We start from the raw sequence: 20,098 nt of genomic DNA on the forward strand, positions 1-20,098 counted from the left end.
GTTTGCTTCTCTGCTGGGCCCAGCGCCCTCCTTCTTCAAGCCTGTCCGCATGCTGCTGCCACAGTAGTTCTGTCTGCTGATGGGTGGACGCCATCCCCTCCAGAAATGCAGAGAGAAGACCCTCGGAAACAATCAATTCTCCCACCCTTGCCACTTGAGATTTCTCTCCAGCATGAAGTTTCCGTGGCAGACAGGAATGCAGGTGCTGGAAAAGCAGGTGTGTGCAGGGACCTAAATGTCACCCCTTTGGAGCCCCCCAAAGATCTGAAAAATGTGACCCTACCGACATGTCTCGTTTCGTTATGTTTTGTTTTTTTCACCTAATGGCACCAGAAGTGAAGTCTTTCCCGAGGGAAGCGATCCGTCTTCGGGAAGGGCTCCCTGCGCTGTATGCAGCCTGTCGTGGCCAAGGTCGGCCTGCGGGCTTATCGGCGGCCCAGAGCAGTCCAGACCATGTTTTATGGATATTGCAATGATAAAGTCCGACGCCTTTTGGCCGGTCCCTGGGCCATGGATCCAATTTGCAAGCCATTAACATTCAGCCAGAATCAGTAATGAGGCCCCAGTCACAGCAGGCTGCTAAGCCGACCCCCCCCCCACCGCCCCCCGAGCCTGGGATGTATCCGTAGTAATTGTACTGAAAAAGCTACTAATTCCAATGTAATCGCTAATCTGGGTCATAGTTAACATCAATAAACAATTTCTAACGTGGGCAGGAAGGCTTGTTTTGGGGGTTGCGGAAGAAACTGGGGAGGCAACCCTCCCCCCTCCCACGCTGGGTCCCTCACTGCCCAGGACAAGATCCGAAGGGGGTCGCACAGCTGTCCTCCAGCTGTCCTGTAGCCCCTCCTCTGCAGGGATCCCCCGGCTCTCGGCCTGTCCCTCTGGGCTGCCACCCCGGCCTCACCGCTGGCCCCCTGGGCTCATCTTGTCCCCGTCCCCATGGCTCCCCCGTATCTGTCCCCACTTAACTGATGAACGTCACCCTTGGGGGTTCGTTTCTCACAGCCTAGAATTCGGCTCTTAACGAGTGCTTATGGCATTTTGGTCTTTTCTGGTTTTCAGCTCGCTCTGTTTGCGAGGTTGAATTTAAGCTTCGGATGGAGAGACTCAGCCTCAAGATGGTTGTGGGTGATTTGCCCAAGGCCACTCAGCAGGCCGGAGGCACGGAGAGAAAACTCAGGGCCAGCCCCGGGGAGGCGGGGTGGGGACCCACCATGTCCCCTCCAGAGGGCCTTTCTGGCACCGGGGCCAAGGCTCTTTCCTTCCCTGTCTGTGCTGTCCCTAACGTGCGGCCCTGTGCTCTGTTCCTGCCTAGACCTCCCCGTTCAGATCCTCAAGCCCGCGACCTTCACCGACACGGCGCACTACCCCTTGCTTCTGGTGGTGTGAGTATTGTCGCCTCTTTCTTTCTCGGGGTCCTTGCCGGGGGGGCTCAGTAACACCCCGGAAAACAACCACCGCGCCCGTAAGAGACGGCGAGCTCGAGAAAGGAGGTTGCAACCTGCAAACTGAAGGCAGGCTGGCCGCCAGCAGGTGGCAGGCCACACTCACAAGTCGGGGAGCCGCCTGGTAGAGGAAGGGGGGCTCGAGCCCCGAGCCCCGATCCACTCCTGCTCAGGGACCAGGCCCAGAGACAGACTGCAAAGCTGGTCCCACAGGCGGGCAGCACGTCACAGGACAGAGGCCTTCTGAGCACCGCACCCCCCCCCCGGACACAGGTCCCCCAAGAAGTGAGGGGACGGGGGCGGGCACGGCCGACCCGCTGGCTTCCCCAGCTGGCACCAGGGTGGCAGGGCCTGAGCAGCAAGCTGCCTTGAACGCTGCTCCTCTGCCAACAAGGACTTAGTTCAGACGTTTTGTTTGTGCGTGAATGAGCCCTCTGGCAGGGTCTGGAGAACAGCCTGGAAGAGAGCCGCTGTCGCCACTGCTGAGGGGGTCCTGACTGGGGACAGCACGCTCTCACGGACACCTCAGATGCTGCCCAGCTGCCCTGAGGCTTAGACAGGGGCTGGCCTGTGCCCCCGGGGTGGGGGGGTGAGGCACGCCACCAGACGAAGCACTGTCCCCACCCCCACCCCACCCCCCTGGGGTTCCTTCAAGGCAGGGGCACCAGGGAAACGCTGACGAGGCTCCGGCCTGGCCTCTTGGAGCCACTGCCCCTGCGGTGACCGGAAAGAGGCCGGGAGAGAGCAGGGCCGTCCGCGGTGCTTTAGGAGCAAGCAGGGTCACCCAGGTCCAGTGACCTGATCAGCCCTGCGCTCCTCCGCCGCTCCTGTCCTCGGGCCTCGGCCCTCACACACGTGCCCGCCGCCTGGACCCCGCGATCTGGTGCCGTGTCGCAGTCACCCACCTACCCCACCGTCTGCGCAGCCTTGGCACGCTGCCCACGGCCACACACACCCCTCTCCCACACGCCCACACCGCACACCTGCCTCTCTCACACACTCCCCAGACACACACCTCATACATACACACGCCCCTGCATACACACTCCTCAGAGGAGTGTAGGGGAGGAGAGGGGGGAGCCCAGGGGAGGGGGACGCGCAGGGGGAGGGAGGGGAACGCGCAGGGGGGAGCGCAGGGGAGGGGGGAGCCCAGGAGCGGGGAGGGGAAGGGAGGGGGGAGGAGGGGGGAGCGCAGGGGAGGGGGAGGAGCGCCGGGCCACAGCGCATGCGCGAGGCAGGGCCTGTGTTGCAGGGACGGCACCCCCGGGGGCCAGAGCGTGGCCGAGCGGTTCCAGGTGAGCTGGGAGACGGTGATGGTGAGCAGCCACGGGGCCGTGGTGCTCAAGTGCGACGGCCGCGGCAGCGGCTTCCAGGGGACCAAGCTCCTGCACGAGGTGGGGCGGCGGCTGGGCGCCCTGGAGGAGAAGGACCAGACGGAGGCCGTGCGGTGAGGCCCCCGGGGTGGCGGGGTGCTCAGAGACCATTCGGAGGGCAGGGGAGGACAGGGGAGGGCAGGGGAGGTGGGCGGTAGGTGCGGGGGCGAACAGGACCCAGGAGCGTCTCCCCTCCTCGCCCTAAGGACAGTGGGAAGGGCCCGAGCGCAGCGACCGCGTGTGCTGCTGTCCCGGGAAGGACTCAGGGGCCTGTGCGCCAGTCCTGCTGAGGCTGGCTCCCACGCAGGAGGGTGGATGGGAGGGCCGTGGACTTGGGCGGCACCGCGCTCCTCCCCGTGGAGGGTCCAGGGCGCAGGCTGACACGCTTTCACCGGGGGTGCCATCCCATCCCCCACACGCCTCCCGGCCTCGTGCTCCGCGGTCTCGACAGTTCACTTTCCAGACTCTTCCAGACGGATCTCGGATCTCTCTCGGCTCTGAGAAGGCTGGTGGCCCGTGGTGGGCGGGCAGTCGGATCACTTGTGAGTGACTGGGACGTGAGTGATGAGTGAGTGGTGCCCCCTGCTAGGGGCGGGTGAGGACGCCCCCTGGCCCAGGACGTGATGTGTCCAAGGCCCTGTAAGTGCCCCGTGGAAAATGTAGAGAGGGGGAAGCTTCTGAGGTCGCCTCCGGGATGTTTTTGCCAGGGAGCAGGCACACCATGGCCACCGAGCTTTAAAAATAAAGAGCCATTAGGGCGCCTGGGTGGCGCAGTCGGTTAAGCATCCGGCTTCAGCCAGGTCACGATCTCGCGGTCCGTGAGTTCGAGCCCCGCGTCAGGCTCTGGGCTGATGGCTCAGAGCCTGGAGCCTGTTTCCGATTCTGTGTCTCCCTCTCTCTCTGCCCCTCCCCCGTTCATGCTCTGTCTCTCTCTGTCCCAAAAATAAATAAACGTTGAAAAAAAAAAAATTAAAAATAAAGAGCCATTAGGGACCCCCCCGGGGGTCAGTGAGGTCGGACTTCAGCTCGGGTCATGATCTCGCAGTTCATGGGTTCGAGCTATGCGTCTGGCTCTGTGCTGACAGCTCGGAGCCTGGAGCCTGCTTCGGAATCTGCATCTTTTTCTCTCTGCCCCTCCTCTCCTCGTGCTCTGTCCCTCAAAAATAAACAGTAAAAAAAAAAAAAAAAAAAAAATTAAATTAAATTTAAAAAAATAAGGAAATGTATTGGCTCTGAAGTCTAGAGTGATGGTGGCCTCGGGACGGATGGACACACAGACCCGGCCATGCCACTCAAAGCCCGGCTCTCCCCGTCCCCCTGCTCAGCTGGCCGGGAGGGCATCACCTGGAGTGACTCTCCTCGTGCCCACAGCACGGCTACCAGGAGCACCTCATTCCGGGCCTCTCCGTTCGCCTCCAAGAGGTTGGGGAGCAAGCCACCTCCAGAAACTTCCAGAAAGGAAGGGAGGAGCCTCCCCAGAAGCCCCCAGCCAACCTCTCCTTACGTGCCCCTGCCTGGTCCAGAACCCGTCACCGGCGAGAGAGAGGTGTGGGCCGTCACCCTGAGACCTAAAGGGTCCCCCCATCCCTGCCAGTGGGGGAAGGAGGGTGGACAGCCACGTGGGTTCTGTGCGGGAGGGGCGGAGCAGTGGGGGCGGGGCCAGCCAGCAGGTGTCCACCGAGGGAGGCCTCTCCGGAAAAGGGAAGGGGCGCGGCTGGACTTGGATATGGCGGCGGGACTTTGTCAGCAGCCCTCTCGGATGGTAGCAGGGCCTCCGGCTCCAGGGGCCCCGGAAGGAAGGACGCAGTGTCCTTCAGGCGCACCCGCGGCCCGCACCCCTGCAGGCGCCTGGCCGTGTCTAGCCTCTCCCCTCTGAGCACAGGGACCAGAGAGCAAAAAGGCTGTTTCACACTCTAGGCGTTTTCAAAAGTAAGGAATTGATCCGGCCATCTGTTCAAAAACCAAGGCAGAACCCGTTCCGAGAAGACAGCATGTCAACCGACAGACCAAGCTTCCCAGCACCAGAATACACGAACTGATGAAAACCTTACAGCCACCTTAAGACACGCAGGAAGCCGAGGCCCAGGGTTCGCCCACGCCAGGGAGAACTCTGCAAGCTCTGCGTGCGGTCCGGGTCCGTATTTTCATTTCAGAGAGCAATCACCCCGTGGTGTCAGAAGTCTGAGGGACCCTGAGGCCGGCCCACCCCTCCTGTGGTTCTCCCGTCTTCGTCCACCTCGTGTCTTGTCCTGGAGCCCCACTGGGTCAGCAGCTGTCCTCGCAGCCGACGCGAGCGGATCCCCTCCCAGGCCCGGCCGTTGCGTTAGGGGAGAGGGCAGCCGTGCGGCACAGGGCAGAACCACACTCACGCTCGCAGCACAGGCTACAGAAGCAAACAGCCCTGCCTCAGGGGCTTCTGGAAGGAGGTGGCCTGTGGGCAAGACCTCAAAGGATTGCTAGGGATCTGTCAGGCCGAACACGCGGGAGATACACATTCCCAGCGGAGAACACATCGTGAGCGAGGGCCCGAGGCAATGCAAAGGCACTGCTATTCGGGGCACGCTGAGCACCAGAACACCACAGTGTGCGTGGGCCATGGAGGGGGAGGTAGGACAGGGCTGGATTGTGAGATCCCTCCCACGTGGTCCTGAGGAGCTGCTGCTTGCTCTGTAGGAGCAGTTCCGCAAGAGGTGTTTTCAGCAAGGAGGTGGCAGGGTCAGCTTTGTTGTTCGGAACCGTGACTCTGGCAGCGGATCAGCAAGTCGCGTGGGTCAGCGTCCTGGTGCTCAAACTGAGTCGTTACGGGGGGCGGACGGGTCACCGTGCAGTTTGCAGGGGCGCGGGCAGGGTCAGGGAGAGCCAGTGAGGCTGCGGTGGCCACAGCAAGAGCCGCTACCGGCCCGGAAGAGAACCTCGGCTACGGGGAGGGAGCACCTGACGGGGGCCATGCCCCCCGCCCGCCCCTCCCCCCCACTGGCAGAACCCACTAGACGCCAGAGGACACGGGAGCCATTGTGGCTGTTTGTAGGGCTCATCCTCGGAGGCACCGAGCTCAGCGGAGCCCCGTGGACAGTGATCGAGGGGAAGCGGAAAGGAGGAGACGCCCGTGGGGACGAAGAAGGAAGAGGGTGGGGAGACGAGGAACCTTCCCCAGCCCTGGCTGCTACGTGGGAGTGGCCTTGTGGCCCCCAGAGACCAGCCCAGCAGGCGGGGCGACTGCCCCTGGCTATCAGTGCCCAAGCTGTGGCCCACGGGGGGTCAAGGACAGACCCACCAGGAGGGCACAGTCCCGGCCGACTGGGCAGGGCCACGGCGTCCGTGAGTGGGTGCTTTGGGGACCGCCAGGTGGCAAGGTGGGGCGCGCCTGGGAGGTGTTTCGAGGCAGAGTCCCCAGGCTGGTCAGCGAGTGCACGCGGAGGTGGGCAGGGCGCCCTGCCTGTCTCACCGAGCTGGAAGAGGGCGCTGACCATGTTTCTCCCCCCTTCCGCCACCGTTGCCCCCTCTTTCTTGCCAGATCCAGGCTCTGGCTGGGGGCTTCCCCCACTCTGAGGCAGCCGTGTGGACCGTGGCACCTGTGTCAGCTGGGGTCCCCAAGAAGGGTGCCAAGCGTGGACTTAGCAGACGGTGTCAGCAGGGCTGTTTGCGAAGGATGCCAGGGTGGCCACCAGACTGCAGTGGAGTCTGACACCGTGGAAGGGGGAGGGGCTTGGAGGACAAAGCGGGTACGGGGGCTTCCGGTGGCAGCGAGGCTCTGAGAGTCCCCGCCAGCATGACGGGAGCCCATCGCCGAGACAGGGCAGGAGCCCGTGCCAGGCAGCTGGGCGTGGCGGTAGGGCCCCTGCCGCACTCAGTCCCCGGGTTGGGATGCTGTGGACGCCACGGAGGGTCAGAAGATGTGACCGCCGGTGGTCGGCAGCCCCCTCAGGGCTGGTTCTCTCAAGGGAGGAGGGACGGCACGCAGGGTGCAAACTTGTACCCTGTCCCCCCCGAAGTTCCACACCGGCCCACAAACAGCCCCGCTCACCCAGGACCCCGTGCCGCCATCTCCCAGGTGTTCTCCCATCCACACGGTTCCCACCCACCCTGACCAGCGCACGGCTCCCCCTCGGGTCCCCCTTGCTGCACTAGGCTCCTTCAGCAATGACCACGCCACACAAAGGACGGACGTCCCATCATGCCACATCATCAGTGCTGCTGCCTTGTCACCGTGTTAGCCCGCCCTCCCCCAGGAGACGATGCATCTTGAGGGCTGGAGCCCATCCCCCCTGGGCCTCTGCAAATCAGCAAGGAACCAGACTCAGAACACGCTCCATTAAGAAAGACACCCATGGGGCGCCTGGGTGGCTCCGTCTGTTAAGCGTCCCACTTCGGCTCACGTCATGATCTCGCCATTTGTGAGTTCGAGCCCCGCATCAGACTCTGTGCAGACAGCTCAGAGCCTGGAGCCTGCTTCGGATTCTGTGTCTCCCTCTCTCTCTCTCTGTCTCTCAGAAATAAATAAATGTTAAAATTTTTTTTAAAAAAAGTAAAGCACCCTGATGGGTTCTGCCTCTGCTTTTCACGAGGCCTCAGACAACCCCAGTAATAAAAAAGTGCTACCTGCGTGTGAAATGGGGCTCTCCTTAACTTGCAGTTCTATTCACCATAAAAAAAAATCATCACATGGGATTTGCTCGGTTGGTTAGTGAAAATAGAAGCACAAGATAATAAAAATATCTGGTATTGGAAAAACAACCACTCTTGGAAGACTCCAGAAAAATGAGGATCATTACCAAGGTTTCTGGCATTTAGATCAAGGAGTGAGTGGCCAGGTAATTAGGTGAAGGGATTGCCAGACCCTGGGCCGCCTGTGGACTTGGAAGCAGAGCTGAGAAAGGAAATGCAAGGTGTTTTCCAAGTTGGAATGGAGCCCTTTGTGGTGCACATCGCCCACGCCACCCTCCGTGGTCCCCACAGACTGCCACGTGGATCCCAGCAAGTGTGATCTGGACGGCCAGCCGTGGGGCAGCATCCTCGTGGGGCCCCCCGGCAGGCTGGTTGTGAAAGCTGGCTGAGCCAGAGCATCTCACGTGTGCCCAAATGCACGTCTGAAAGTCCAGGGTTTGGGTCTCCAAGAGGAAGTCAGGGAACTTGCAGAAATGTCCCTGCTGGGTCCAGATACGTGGGCAGAACTCTGCAGCCCACGACCCAGTGTGTGTGTGTGTGTGTGTGTGTGTGTGCACGCGCACATGTGGACCTCCACATCCCGAGTCTGGCAGAGGTGATTGGAGGTCTCCGGGGCTACCGTATGACACCCGCACAACATTTTTCAAAAGCAAGTTTATTAAAGTGCTGTTAGTCCCCAGGGCTGGAGCATCACAGTTGAGGTGTGTTGCCTTTTCTCTCACTTGAGTAACTTTCTGTGGACCTACTTGTCGTATCTCTCGCTTGTTTCCGGATCCTGCTCACGCTGTTAGTACTTCTGTTCAAATGCTGAGACACATTCGTAACCTGTCCACTCCGCTTGTCTTCTCTTTTCTGCTCCTGTGGGGCTGGTCGTCTCTAGGACCAGCTTCAGCTGTTTTCACCACCTTCCTCCGTCGGAAAAGTCGGGGACATTGCTGCTTCAAGCTGGGCCCTCAGCCCCCAGGCACTTGTGTCCATTTACCTTGGACGTTGGGCATGGAAGCGCGGTGCTGACCACGGAGGACTGGCCTTGTCCTGGGACGCGGGGTGGGGGAGTCATCTTAAGGAAAAAAATTGTCTCTGAGGGCTGGTACCCAGAGTTTTAGACACCCTTCAGGCTGAGAAGGGCAGTTATCAGGGATGGGGTGGCTCCAGCCTGCCAGCAGAACACAGAAAACAGAAACAAAGGAATAATCCCCAAGAAGCAGATAGAAACAGAAGGAGCAGTGCAGGGAGGGGCTCTGGCAGCGGGGTGTATGCGTGGAAGGAAGCAACTTGCAGAGATCCCAGCCGGTCACGTGCCAGCAGGTAGCAGGACTCCCGCTGCTGAATTAGGGCCCGGAAAGCAGAAAGATTCCCGTCATTTTGTGGGGAAAAGGGGTGACCGGGGAGAGCAGCGAGACTCTGGCAAGGGCAAGGCAGGACCCGGACAGCGCCAGGCAAGGCAGGAAGCACAAGGCAGGGCTGAGTCTGCCACCAAGCAGGTGCAAGACAGGGACCCCCACCCGGGAGTTGGGGACAAAGGACATTGCAGGTGGATTGGGAGCCCAGGACCGTGACTCCAAGCACAGAACCAGTGTCTGTTCTCCGGGCCAACCCCGCAGGACGCGCCCAGAGTCTGGGGTGGCTAGAAGCCACATGGTCCAAGTGAGGGGCAGACTGGAGCAGAGGACAGGGACCCCCGCAGGGCCTGGTCTCCGGATCGGCATCAGCTGCTTTGCATTCCTGGCTCTCGGTCGGCAAGTTTTACACACCTGGACAGCTCCTGTGAGGGCACTTTGAGGTATCTAACATGGGCAAGCTACCTGTGCGCTGAATAGAGAAAAGCAACAATTACCTTCGAATGCCAATACTTCCTTTGATTTACATGGGGGGTCTTCGTGCCTGAGATGGTGGGAAAGCACGGCTCTAGGCCACCATGCAGGTGCACAGTCACTCAGCCCTCTCTTCTTTGGCCTTGCAGGATGATGCTGAAGGAACAGTACATCGATAAGGCGCGTGTGGCCGTGTTTGGGAAGGTGAGCCTGTGCCCAGCACCCATCCCATCGAGAGCACTGCCATCACCCAGGCCCAGTGTGATTTGCTCAGAATGTCTCTTGGCCGGTGCTGTAAGAGCAGTTACGTTTTTTTAAGAGCGAGAGGTTGGGCGCTTAGCGATTCCAGCAAGGGGAGCCACCGTTTGGCCAGCTTATTTATTGGAGTTTCGCTCTCTCTGTTATCTAGAAGGAAAGAAAAACAAGCCAGATTCATTAGGTTCCTAGTTACTTTTCTTATGCAAGCCCGCCATGGTGCCTGATGTGGTGCCCCAGGAAATGAAGGAACGCAGGAGCCTTTATTTCCGCGTATCTTTATGTGCACTAGTCAGGTTAGCTGACGTGGAAGGAGTAGGCAGTTCACGTTCCTCAGGGTGGCCCAGCTGGTGCTGTGCAGGCCCTGGGGCTGCAAGGCAGGTCTGTGGGGGGCCACCTAGTATCACCTGGGCACACACTCCCCCCCCATTCTTAGACAGCCTGGATCCATGAGCCTTAGACTTCACAAGGCACAGGCACAGATGGATAGACACAGATCCATCGCCCCTCCAAGGGGACGCTCAGAGCACAGGCCCTCGGGGAGCACCTCAGTGACCGCAGTGCAGGCGGAGACTCGAACGGTAATCGGTAATCACAGGACTACCTCTAATGTCATCGCCTCCGGACCTTCCGTGCCCAGCGTTCTGTGGGGCCAGTGTATAGTTGAGACGTGGCACCACTGGGCGGGTGACCCCAGACAGCCCTCCCACACCCCTGCTGGCACCACCAGAGGTGAGGCGGTAAAGGGGAGGGCCCAGGGGCTTCTCTCTCAGGCGCAGCCTTCTGGAGCTTCATTCCATGCTGGCGGAGACCCACTCACTGCCCGAGAGGGGCTCAGAGCCAGTCGGATCATCTGTAAGCGTAACTCTGGGCATCGGCATCTATCACCCACCCGCACCCACCCGGGAAAGTTGCTGCCCTACGGACTGCCTGCCGGGTCACGGCCCCTGGCCTGGGCCTGACTCCGTTCAGTGTTTGCCCCTCCTCAAACACTCACACAGCCTCTTGAGACGGGCTTCTTTCACTGAGCAGTATGCGTTTAAGGCTCTTCTCAGGGCTCCATAGCTCGTTACTTCGCTGCACGGAGTAATAGCCACGTACCACAGCCCATTGGTCCGTCCACCGACTTGCGAGTTTTGGCAATTATGAATGAAGCTCAGGGAACCCTCCACCTGCAGGTTTTTGTGCGGATAAAAGTTTTCCCCTCCTTTGAATAAATACCAAGGAGCACGATTGCTGGGTCACAGGGTAAAAAGTGTGTTTAGTGTTGTAAGAAATCCCCACGCTGCCTTCTAAAGTGGCTGCCCCGTGCAGCATCCCAGCCGGCAGTGAGTGAAGGTTCCCTGTTCCACGTCCTCACCAGCATTTGGTGTTGTCAGTCCACACTTTTTTTGAAAACAGATGGCAGAATGACTTTAAGGACTTCTAGATTCCACTGACAATGAAAATTATTAACCAGAAACCAAAACGACACTTTTACTGTCATTAAGATAAGACATTCGTGTTGTGTTGAAGGAACGCTATTAAGTTATAATGTACCGAGCGTATAGGTCATAACGGTTAATTCTACAGTGAGTTTGGCACAGCACGGGCTACACACAGAGTCTCTGTCAGGTGTATGGCTCCTTCACACTCGATCCTCCCACCCAACACACACACATTCACACACCCACACACCCACATGCACAACACATACACCCACACCCCCACACACACGCCTTCCCATACAGAACACACAGACCCCCCCGTGTACACTTATGCGCACACTCATGCACACACAGTCACGCACATACAGACTCACACACACATACTCCCTACACACACACACACACGCCCACACAACACCGTTAGCAGCCCCCATATCCTTAACATACCTGGCTGTCTCGAGCCCGCGCCCCTGTCCCTTCCCACCGCCGCCCATCGCAGCATCTCATCTGTGTCCCACTCCTCTGGGATCTGGAGACAGAGCACATCTGAACCAAGCAGCTTTGAAGGTGCCCGTGGCAGATAGCATGTGATGTTTCACTCTCCCCGGAAGGCCCGCGTTCAAGCAGGGGCCTTGCGTGCCAGCCCCACGGTAGAGGGACTGTAGGACGAGAAGGACCTGCCGTGCCCCCTGTCGGCCCTGAGCCGGGCACTCTGGCCGACCAGCCCCCGGGCCCTTTGACACAGGCTCCTTGTTGGCCCCTGACGGTCACCTCACGTGGCTGGGTCCGCTGGAGTCGGGAAGGCAGCACGAGGCGCTGCAGGAATATGCTGGTTCGGAAGGGGCCTGACGAGAACCTCACGCGCAGCTCCTGACCCGTGACCGCAGCTCCCGTCACGTGGCTCCCACGACCCCAGGCCCACAGACGGGAGGCGTGCCTCGTGCAATATCTAACCGGCAAGGTGTTTGCCTCTCATCCTTTTTTGCTTTTTGGCAGAAACTACATGACAGTGGCCGCTGAGTCGCTGACCTACGTCGGAGGCTGTTGTCACGACAGAATCCTCGACACGTTGCCCACTTGTCCCCCTTTCTGTCTCTCGCAGGACTACGGCGGGTACCTGAGCACCTACCTACTCCCAGCGAAGGGTGAAAACCAGGGTCAGCTTTTCACCTGTGGCTCTGCTCTCTCTCCAATAACAGACTTCAAGCTCTACGGTAACGGTCTTGACGCGAGGAGGCCCCCGCACGGCCCCATGCCTCCCGTGCCGCCACACTTCCCCTGCCTCCCTTGCTTCATGCACCCACGGTGGGTGGGAGGCGACCCGGGCTAATGAGAAACCTGGACAGAAGCCTGGGAAGGGGAGGGAGGGCTTCCAGTCACTTGTTTGAATGAAACCGGTCAACCCCCCGAGACCCGTAAGTCACGTTCCCGACACACGAGACCAGGAGCTCGAGACCCACCCAGGGGTCCCCTGGCCGACCCCTCCCCGGTGCCCCATCTCAGCACCCGGGACCCCGTGGACTGTGAGGACCCCTGACTCCTGCAGCCAAAAGGCTCACAAAAGACGCGTTGACAAAGTGCTCTAATGCCGACTTGAACTTGGAGTCCCAGCACTGCCCCCCTCCTTCAAACTCGTAATAATTTAAAATTCGTTTTCCCATGGGAATGCATGTAACGTATTTCAGATTTTTTTCAACTCAGTGAGACTTTCTTAATTTTTTTAATCACGCGGGTTCAAAGGTGCCTGACTCGGATGCACATAATGTGCCATCCTGCACCTTGATTAGGTCACAGCCCCAGGTGGGGGAATCCTTCAGTGCCATCTCCAATCAATTAAGGGTGTCCCTGTGACGCCTGGGCGGCTCAGTCGGTGAAGCATCCGACTTCGGCTCAGGTCACGATCTCACGGTTTGTGGGTTCGAGCCCCGCGTCGGGCTCTGTGCCGACAGCTCGGAGCCTGGAGCCTGCTTCAGATTCTGTGACTCCTTCTCTCTCTGCCCCGCCCCCGCTCATACACATTCTTCCTCTCAAAAATAAACAAACAGTAAAGAAACAACACTGTCAAGTCAACATTAAAAAGAAAACGAAAGATGCCCCTGCCCCCTGCAGAAGTGCTTGGTGCTTCCTCCAGCCTGACTTTGCCGACAGGCAGACGTCAGACCCTCACCCAGGACCGGACACAGACATGCCTAGTGTTTAAAACCAAACAAAACAAAAACAGAAAAGGAGCAAATCCTGATGGCAATCTGCTCTTCAGGATCTGTAGCCTTCCCTGTATTTGAAACAAAGTGAGGGCTTATCCTGCTCACGGGGTTTCAGAGTCACTGTTTCACACGGTTGAGGTTTTGCTGCATTGCTTAAAAGCCGGCCACCGGGGCGCCTGGGTGGCGCAGTCGGTTAAGCGTCCGACTTCAGCCAGGTCACGATCTCGCGGTCCGTGAGTTCGAGCCCCGCGTCGGGCTCTGGGCTGATGGCTCAGAGCCTGGAGCCTGTTTCCGATTCTGTGTCTCCCTCTCTCTCTCTGCCCCTCCCCCGTTCATGCTCTGTCTCTCTCTGTCCCAAAAATAAATAAACGTTGAAAAAAAAATTAAAAAAAAAAAAAAAGCCGGCCACCAACTCTAAGACACTCGAATGTTACTGGGGTGCTGTCTGATTACCTGCATGAAGCCCCGCAGGCTGAGGCGGTGTTGTAGAAACAAACGTTTGCCCTGAAAGTGTGGGTGAGCCCACCCTCCCTGCCCCAGCCCCCTGCCAAGGGCGTCCCCGCATCGGGGGGCTCGGCACCGGCTCCCCTCGGGTAACCCTGCCCCCCTCTTCTCGTTTCCAGCGTCTGCATTCTCCGAGAGGTACCTGGGCCTCCACGGACTTGACAATAGGGCATACGAGGTACATGTGGGCAGGATGGGGAATCGGGCGAGCTCGGGCCGCCCCTCCGGAAACCCTCTCTCGCGCCCCTCTGGCCCCCGGCCCAGTTCTGGGACCCACGCTCCCTGCCCGGGCCTGCTGGGCTCCCCCTCTCCCCCACCAAACTCGCTCTGAGAAAACCTTCCACCGGGCCGTGAACCCTGGTGAGCGGGGCCTCTCCCGGGTCTGTCCGCTTTCCCTTTCTGGCACCCGAGAGGCAAGGAGGGGAGTTAGAAAAGTCTTCGGACGGACAGACGGTCTGTCCCGGGATCCACGGTCGTCGGCACGGGTGACTGCCGGCCCCCTCATCCAAGGCTGGTTCTGCTTTGAGGAGATAAGCCCCTGGTTGGGCTACAGAAAAGTTCTCCGATACCACCTGCCAGGCCATAGCCACCGAAGTGACTCAGTGCAGGTGTCACCTGGGTGTTTCTTCAGCGGGGTGAGGGGGGCGTGAGGGGGAGGCCGGACTTCTGTTGCCCGGAGGACCTGGCTTCAAAGCTGGGATTTGCGCGTGGACCACGGGACTCTCTGGCCGGGGTGCCATCTCCCAGTGGCACCGGCTGAGATGGTGGCCGTCTGGGGCCACCTGCCGTGGGCGGAAGGGAGCTCTCCTGTGCCCTCTTCTCTTCCACCCCTTCCTCCTCCTAAGAGGAGCTCATGCAGGGAGGCTTCTGGGACGCTCCGTGCGCTCCCCTCCCCTGCGAAGCCCCCGCTTCTCCCAGGACGAACACCTCGCTGGCTGCGGTGAGGCCCGCTAACTCTGTCCCCTTGCCCTGCCTGTGCAGATGACCAAGGTGGCTCATCGAGTGTCAGCCCTGGAAGAGCAGCAGTTTCTAATCATTCATGCAACCGCTGACGGTGAGGACCGGGGACGCTCATTCCCTGCATCGCCCCTGATGGTGTGCTGGGTTTAACCCTTACTGTCCTCTTTTTTGTTTTCTTTAACAGAAAAAATCCATTTCCAGCACACGGCGGAACTCATTACACAGCTAATTAAGGGGAAGGCTAATTACAGCTTACAGGTACAGTATTCGCACACCCACTCTGTTCCACGCTTGGAGAGACACATTCTGCTCGTGGAAAAGGAACCGATTGGTATTCCGTTCATCCCGTGCCTGCAGATGCACCCGTGTCGCGGCTGTCAGAGACAGGCCGGGGCACGTCGGGCCAGACGAGTTAGCGCGTGCTTATTTTCTCCACTAATTGATGCTGATGGCTCGGTTCTACGCTCGAGCTGTGTGCAAAACCCCTGTAGCACCCCCCCCCCCACCCAGTCCCGCGGTCAAGGTCAGGAGAGCCACCTGAGCAAGGTCAGGACAGCCACCACACCGCCACGGTGAGGCTGGTGGTGTCCCTGATGGGTGACAGTGGGACTGTTGTCCCAGTGTTGACCAGAGCAGCATCCTGGGGGCCTGGGGGGCTTTACACGTGCAGGTCCTGAAACTTCTCTCACTGGCCTCCTGCCGGACAGTACCACACGTTAACTAAATTCTGGAGGAATGTTCCAGATTCATCTGTGGCTGAGCAGCCGTTAGAGTGCTACCCTTCCATGAAACATACTCACAGCCTCGTTTTCCCTGGCATCCACTACCGGCCCAGCAGCTCAAGGCTGGGCTTTTTCCAGCAATGCACAGTGCTGCTTCTGGAAACATCTTCCGTTTCCTTCTTGACCAGGGGTTCCCTTTGGCAAAAAAGACCCCGATGGTCTTTTCACGTCCAGGGATCAATGGGAGATTTCCTCCCCTAAGCACCCATCAGCCCTCAGACAGCACCGGCCCCAGCACCGACCGCTGCCTGCCTTCTGTCTCCAAGCCCCTGGCCTTCTGGCATCGCTGTCTTGTTGGAGGGACGCGTGTGTCCCTGCAACGAGGGGGCTTGGCCTGAGCTGCTGAAGGGGGAAGAGAGGACTTGGTTAATGTGACCTCTGAGCTCCCTTTGCAAGTGTTCAGATCGTAGTGAGTTTGATGGCTGCCGGGGTGTGAATACATTTTACGCACCTCGTGCAGCCGTGGTGGGTTACGGGGTCAGTCTCCGTGTGCGGGTGTGGATCGCTCGCCCAAGAGGTAGACGAAGCGAAATCGGCAAGCTTTTGAGCAGTATGCATTGTAGACCACACTCGAGACAGCGAAAGGGACCCACGCCCAGCGCCGGGCCTGCAGGCACAGCAGTTTTCACAGATCCTCCGTGAATTTGCAACAGTAAGCAACTCCAGAAAAGGGCCCAGGGTAGGAAGAGACGTGCCTCCTGCTCTGTGTCCTTTGTACCACAGACATTCTACCGCGTACATAATAGCTCACTCCCGTCAGTGATAACTACTCTAAAGTAACGGTGAATGCCCGCCTCCAGAGACACAGAGGAAGACAGGATTCAGAATGCGGGAGGCAGCAGGTGTCACAGGAAGAAAGTGGGCTCCCAGGTCAGCGAGACTTGGCTTTGAGTCCCTGCCGGAACAGGTGCCTTTGCGTGGAAACGGTGTGGCGCCTCTAGGATACGGGGACGGCCATTCACATCGTCTTCTTCGCGTTCCCCGTGTCCTGGCCTCGTTCTCAATGCTTCAGGGAGCATAACGTTTAATCCTCACAAAACGATATGAGCCGGATTCGGTCACGGTAATCATCGCCACGTAACACAGCTGGAAACTGAGGCCCAGGAAAGTTACCTGCCCACGGTCAGAGGGCGAGCCAAACGCGGGTGGCCGGGCCCCAGAACACAGCAGCAGGATTCGGCCTGCGAGGGTTGTAGAGAGAGCACAGAACACTGCCCGTGTCTTTGGAGATCCTGGGCCCTGGGGCCCTGGGCCGGAGCCTCTGTGGTCCCGGACCTCGGATCCGTCCTTGCTGCAAATGCAAACCAGACGGACGGCACAGAGGGCACCGAGTCTGGTGACCAACGCGTGGTCTAATTTAGGCACCCGATGCCCTGAGTGCCCTGACGCCAGCACTGGAGGGGTTTAGGAAATCCATTGCTCGGGCCGACTCCAAGCCGCATGCGGTGCCCGGGCCGTGCTGGGTTTTGTGGGGGGTGGGGGGGCGACCACCCCAGCGGCGAGTAACCTGTCCCCGCCTTCCCCGCAGATCTACCCGGACGAAAGCCATTACTTCCACAGCGCCTCCCTGCACCAGCACCTGTACCGGTCCATCATCAACTTCTTTGTGGAGTGCTTCCGGATTCAGGACAAACTCCCCGCAGCCACAGCGAAAGAGGAGGAGGAGGAGGACTGACCCGGGAGCCGGAGCCAGAGCCAGCCCTGAGCACGGCGGGGGCTCCCCCTGGAACAGTGTGCGGCCGGGACCCCGCCCCCCTCTCCCGCAGAGGCCGGGGCCGGGGCAGCAAGTGTTATTTCCATAGCATGAGTCCCGAAGGCGGTTTTGCTTCAGAAACCAGCTCCTTCCCAGGCCGAGACGCGTCGTCGCCCCCCCGAGGGCCCCTCCCCGCCGCGCCTGGAGCCGCCGCCGCCGCAGCAGCATCGCCTCCTCCTGGCCCCAGGGTGACCGGTGCATCCCCCGGCCCCTCCCCAAGGAACAAAGGACGGACAGCAATGCAGAAACCGGCCCTTAAATCCCAGCTCTCCCGCAGTAGCGCAAAGACCCGCCCTGGCCAGCGGCCGCGTCCACATGAGCAGTTTTCCACCCTGTCTGGTACACCCACGCCATGGAAACGACTATAGCACAATTATTTTAGCAGCACTTGTTCATAGATCGGCTCGCTCCTTTCTGTAATTCGGAGATCCGGCGTTGTCAGGGCTGAACCCGGTGTTCCCGTAGCTTCGCTAATGGTTAACCTTACGGAATTAATTCGTATTTTTCTATGGTTTTTACCTGGCACTGTCTCGGGTCACGGGCTGTCTCTCCTTCTTTGTGTCTCTCCTTCTTTGTGTTCTTTCTTGGCTCTGTTTGCTTTCTGTTCTTCGGTCCCCGTGTAGGCTTTGCACTTGTTTGGATAAAGAAACACATCGGAAGCAACTAACTGCTGTCTCCTCAAGATTGTCTTGAGACTTTGTGCAGAAATTTCAAAAACCTGAGGGGAACGAACATCCAGTACTAAAAAAAAAAAAAAAAAAAAAAAAAAAAAAAAAAAAAAAAATCCTAAATAAAACTTCTTTCCCACGAAGCTGCATTGGGATTTGGCTCAGACTCACACTATCCACGTACGTCCTGTAGCCTTTTTCCCCCTGATACCTTGTCAAGGCTTTTCAGATGGCATTTGGTTAAAAAAAGGTAAAGAGACTAAGGGTGGACTCCATCCCCAGGTCTGTGCGCGTGTTCAGGGGACAGGCCAGGGAAGCGTGGGCGCGGGCGGTGGCCTCCCGCCCCGGGGACGGCTCGGTGGCCCCGCCACCGTGCGCCAGCAGCCTGTCCACGTGTCACACACCCTCCGACGGGACGAACCCCCGGTGCTCCCGGTGTCTGTTTCATTTCGTTGTATATAAAGACGGGACCGGGCCCCGGCCCTCCACCAGCTCGTTTCGCCTGCATGCCGCCGCTCTGTGGCTGACCCGCACTCCCCACCAGTGCCAGTCGGAAATGCATCGATCACTGTCGTTTCCCTCGGAGCTCGTCGACCACCTGAACGGCAGTACTGATCTCTCCAGCATCCGGTCCTGCCGGGGGGTCCTTGACATGCCGTCGGCAGAGATGTGTCCGCGTCGCTTTTCGGTGTTTGAGGGCGTGGGTCTCGTCTCCGTGAGTTTGCAATGTGAGTTGCAGTTAGCGCCATTGGAGGGTCTCCGTCACCGGGTTTGTTCGGGTGAGACGTCGTCACTTGCGAAAAGGACCCGACGCGTGAGCAGCCGGACCGCTGTGAGTGCTACGTGACCGTGCTTTGGCTATTCTCAGCGGGCTTGACCGACTGCAAAGCCAACCAGGTCCGACGGGGGAAGCCAGCTGTGGCCGCGAGATCTGGCAGGAGGGGAGTGAGCATGTGGCATACTAGCGTTTGTTCATCCATGGAATAAAACATTATTTTACCACTCGGATAGCTCTTTTCTTGCTTCTCCTCCGCCATCGCTGCTTAGGAAGTGTGCGAAGCGTCAAGGTACTTACTGAGCCCCAGCCATGGATGCATGTCCCCAAGAGCCTGGTGGGCGGCAAATAAAAACCGCACCTGTGGCAGCGGGGTACGGACGGAAGGACAGGACCACTCAAATATGTCAAAAGTCCCAAACCAACCAGAGAAAATGAATCTCAGTCGCGTCTTTAAAGTTTCAGGGTGAGGACACAGAGATATTCCCTAACACTAAGAGCAAACCTGGCTCTCAGTCGAGACCGCAGCATTGCCCGCTAGAAAACTAGGAAAACCTCCACCTCGGTGGCATTCCCTGGCACACGGGCTGCCTCGCTCTCAGAGGTGTGCACGCGTGGGTGGGGGGCGGAGCTCTATCCTCACTGGCCTGAAAACACGCCCCTCCCTCTCCTGCCTGACTTAGCAGTATCCGAACGATGATTTTGTGAAGGCTTGATTGCCTTCTGGAAGCCCTGTTAAAGCCCCAGTGTCACAGAGGGACTGGAAAGGCATTTCAGGCCTCCTCTGGCCGTCTTCCATTAGCACGTGGTGTGAGTTCTTAGGATAATCACAGGAGACACCGGGAAGCCTGGTGAGATACTGGATACGCAGACGGAGGATGTCCCCAGATCCTATGTAAACACACAGCTCTGACCCCCAACCCGCGGCCACCAGTCGGGGAAGCCAAGCCGCGGTCTGCAGCCACCAGCCCCAAACGGCCAGGCCTTGATCAACACCCGCCAGCTTCCCTCGCTCTCGCCCCCACCTCCAACTTAGGACGGACGGGGAAAGCCAAATACGCCCCCCCAACCAACCACGTAGGATCCTGCTTCTGGTCAGCCCTCCTGACTTCCCCACGCCCACGGCCCCCAGCGGGGCGCACCTGACCCCCTTTTCCACGGTGCGGCTCCCCTCTGCCAGCTCGGAGTCCCCCCCACCCCGACCTCCCGCCCCAGCACGAGGGATGGTGACTGAGCCCCGGAGCTCCGCACTCCAGCCGGCTGGGAGCTAGTGGCCCTGCTCTCTCTCACGCTGGTGGTGTCTTAGTCCGCTCAGGCTGCCGTGAGAAAACCCCACAGACGGGGCACTCACACAATAGGAATGTACTTCTCACAGTCTGGAGGCTGGAAGTCCAAGATCAAGGTGCCGGCTGATCCAGTGCCTGGTGAGAGCTGTCCTCCCGGCTCATAGACGGCCGCCGCCATCTGGCT

The 20,098-nt window shown here is 59.2% G+C and overlaps 1 protein-coding gene across 5 annotated transcripts in view; it reads left to right on the top strand.

Annotated features, from left to right (window-relative positions):
- The window catches only part of DPP6 (dipeptidyl peptidase like 6), a 950,988-nt gene extending 933,691 nt beyond the window's left edge, over window positions 1–17,297 (top strand). For all 5 annotated transcript variants that reach the window (XM_045496272.1, XM_045496270.1, XM_045496267.1 and 2 more), the window contains exons 19-26: window positions 1,319–1,388; window positions 2,701–2,895; window positions 9,450–9,504; window positions 12,085–12,196; window positions 13,810–13,868; window positions 14,672–14,744; window positions 14,835–14,908; window positions 16,961–17,297. In XM_045496272.1, coding sequence (XP_045352228.1) covers window positions 1,319–1,388; window positions 2,701–2,895; window positions 9,450–9,504; window positions 12,085–12,196; window positions 13,810–13,868; window positions 14,672–14,744; window positions 14,835–14,908; window positions 16,961–17,107 — 785 coding nt within the window. In that variant the 3' untranslated portion in view covers window positions 17,108–17,297. The remainder of the gene's footprint in view (window positions 1–1,318; window positions 1,389–2,700; window positions 2,896–9,449; window positions 9,505–12,084; window positions 12,197–13,809; window positions 13,869–14,671; window positions 14,745–14,834; window positions 14,909–16,960) is intronic.
- Window positions 17,298–20,098: the final 2,801 nt, after the last annotated feature.

The sequence above is a fragment of the Leopardus geoffroyi genome, chromosome A2, assembly GCF_018350155.1.
Source record: "Leopardus geoffroyi isolate Oge1 chromosome A2, O.geoffroyi_Oge1_pat1.0, whole genome shotgun sequence".
Classification (NCBI taxonomy): Eukaryota; Metazoa; Chordata; class Mammalia; order Carnivora; family Felidae; genus Leopardus; species Leopardus geoffroyi.